We start from the raw sequence: 1146 nt of genomic DNA, 5'->3' as shown, positions 1-1146 counted from the left end.
GACGTTTGACAAGAGGCGGGGTACAGGTTTCCCAGGACGGGTCCAGATGGGGGCCGGGGTCGCGGCCTCCAGCCCGCCCCGCGCCCCGCTGGCCCTGCCGGCCTCCGGGCCTCAGTTTCCCCGTCGGTGGAAGTGACCGGGCTGGGGGCGGGGGGTGCGCGCCCCGGTACTCACGGGTCGCCGCGGTCCGGGCCGCGGCCGCGGCAGTGGATGGGGTTGAGCTCGTCCTGGGGGAAGGCGTGCGCCATGTAGTTGTCGTAGCCGAAGACGAACATGCCCCGGGCGCGGTCGCGCAGGCGGGCCCGCAGCTGCGGCGGGAAGGCGCCGCTGTAGCGCCGCTCGTACTCGTCGGGGCCGCGGCCCCGCGCGAAGCCCCAGTGCGCCGCGCCGCACACGCCCGGCCCCGCCGCCCCCGGCCCCCGGCCCGGCCCCCGCGGCAGCCACGGCGGGCCCGCGGCGGGCGGGGGGGCGCCGTCGGGGCCGCTCACGCGCGGCCAGCCCCAGCCCAGCGGGAAGCGCTGGTAGAAGCCCAGGCCGGGCCCCAGCCCGCACGCCAGCCACAGCAGCCCGTGGAGGCCGAGCCGGAGGAGCAGCAGCCCCAGCACGAGCGCCCGCCACTGCATGGTGGCGCGGCCGCCGCCGGCATTATCCTGCGGCGCCGGGACCTGCCCAGCCGGCCGCCGCGCCCGCGCCCGCCCGCCCGAGCCGCGCACTTCCCCTTTAAGGAACTCCCCCGCGACGCCCCGGGAAGCGGCCCAGGGCCCCCGCCCCGCGCCCCGGCCGCCCGGCCGCCCGCCGCGATTGGCCGGCTCCGAGCCCGGAAGCCCGCCTGCGCCACCGGCCGCCGGCTCCGCCGCCGCGAGGCCCCGCCCCCGGTTATAAACCCCGCCCGCCCCGGGCCCCGCCCCGCGCGGGCCCCGCCCCCTGGCGCGGCCGAGTCCCATAGGCTGGCGTGGCAGGGTTCGGAAACTTCCAGCCAATGGGAGCGCGGCACGGAGCGCCCGCGAGGCCGGCCCCGCCCGACCCGGGCCTAGGGGCCTGTGATGGGAGGAGGCCACCGGAGGGCCCGGGTAGGAGCGGGCACTGCTGAGAGAGAAGTAAGGAAAGGCGGAGAACGGCGCGTTTCTGTAGAAAAGGGGCCATTGC

General features: G+C 78.9%; 1 protein-coding gene across 1 annotated transcript in view; it reads right to left on the bottom strand.

Moving 5' to 3' along the window:
- Window positions 1-623, bottom strand: part of EDEM1 (ER degradation enhancing alpha-mannosidase like protein 1) — a gene marked incomplete at its 5' end in the record, with an annotated part of 30253 nt that extends 29630 nt beyond the window's left edge. The window contains one exon of the mRNA XM_080718262.1: window positions 175-623. Coding sequence (XP_080574388.1) covers window positions 175-623 — 449 coding nt within the window. The remainder of the gene's footprint in view (window positions 1-174) is intronic.
- Window positions 624-1146: the final 523 nt, after the last annotated feature.

Source organism: Muscardinus avellanarius, assembly GCF_963383645.1.
Source record: "Muscardinus avellanarius genome assembly, chromosome: 22".
In the NCBI taxonomy this organism is placed as follows: Eukaryota; Metazoa; Chordata; class Mammalia; order Rodentia; family Gliridae; genus Muscardinus; species Muscardinus avellanarius.
This window is presented reverse-complemented; position numbering and strand designations above follow the sequence as displayed.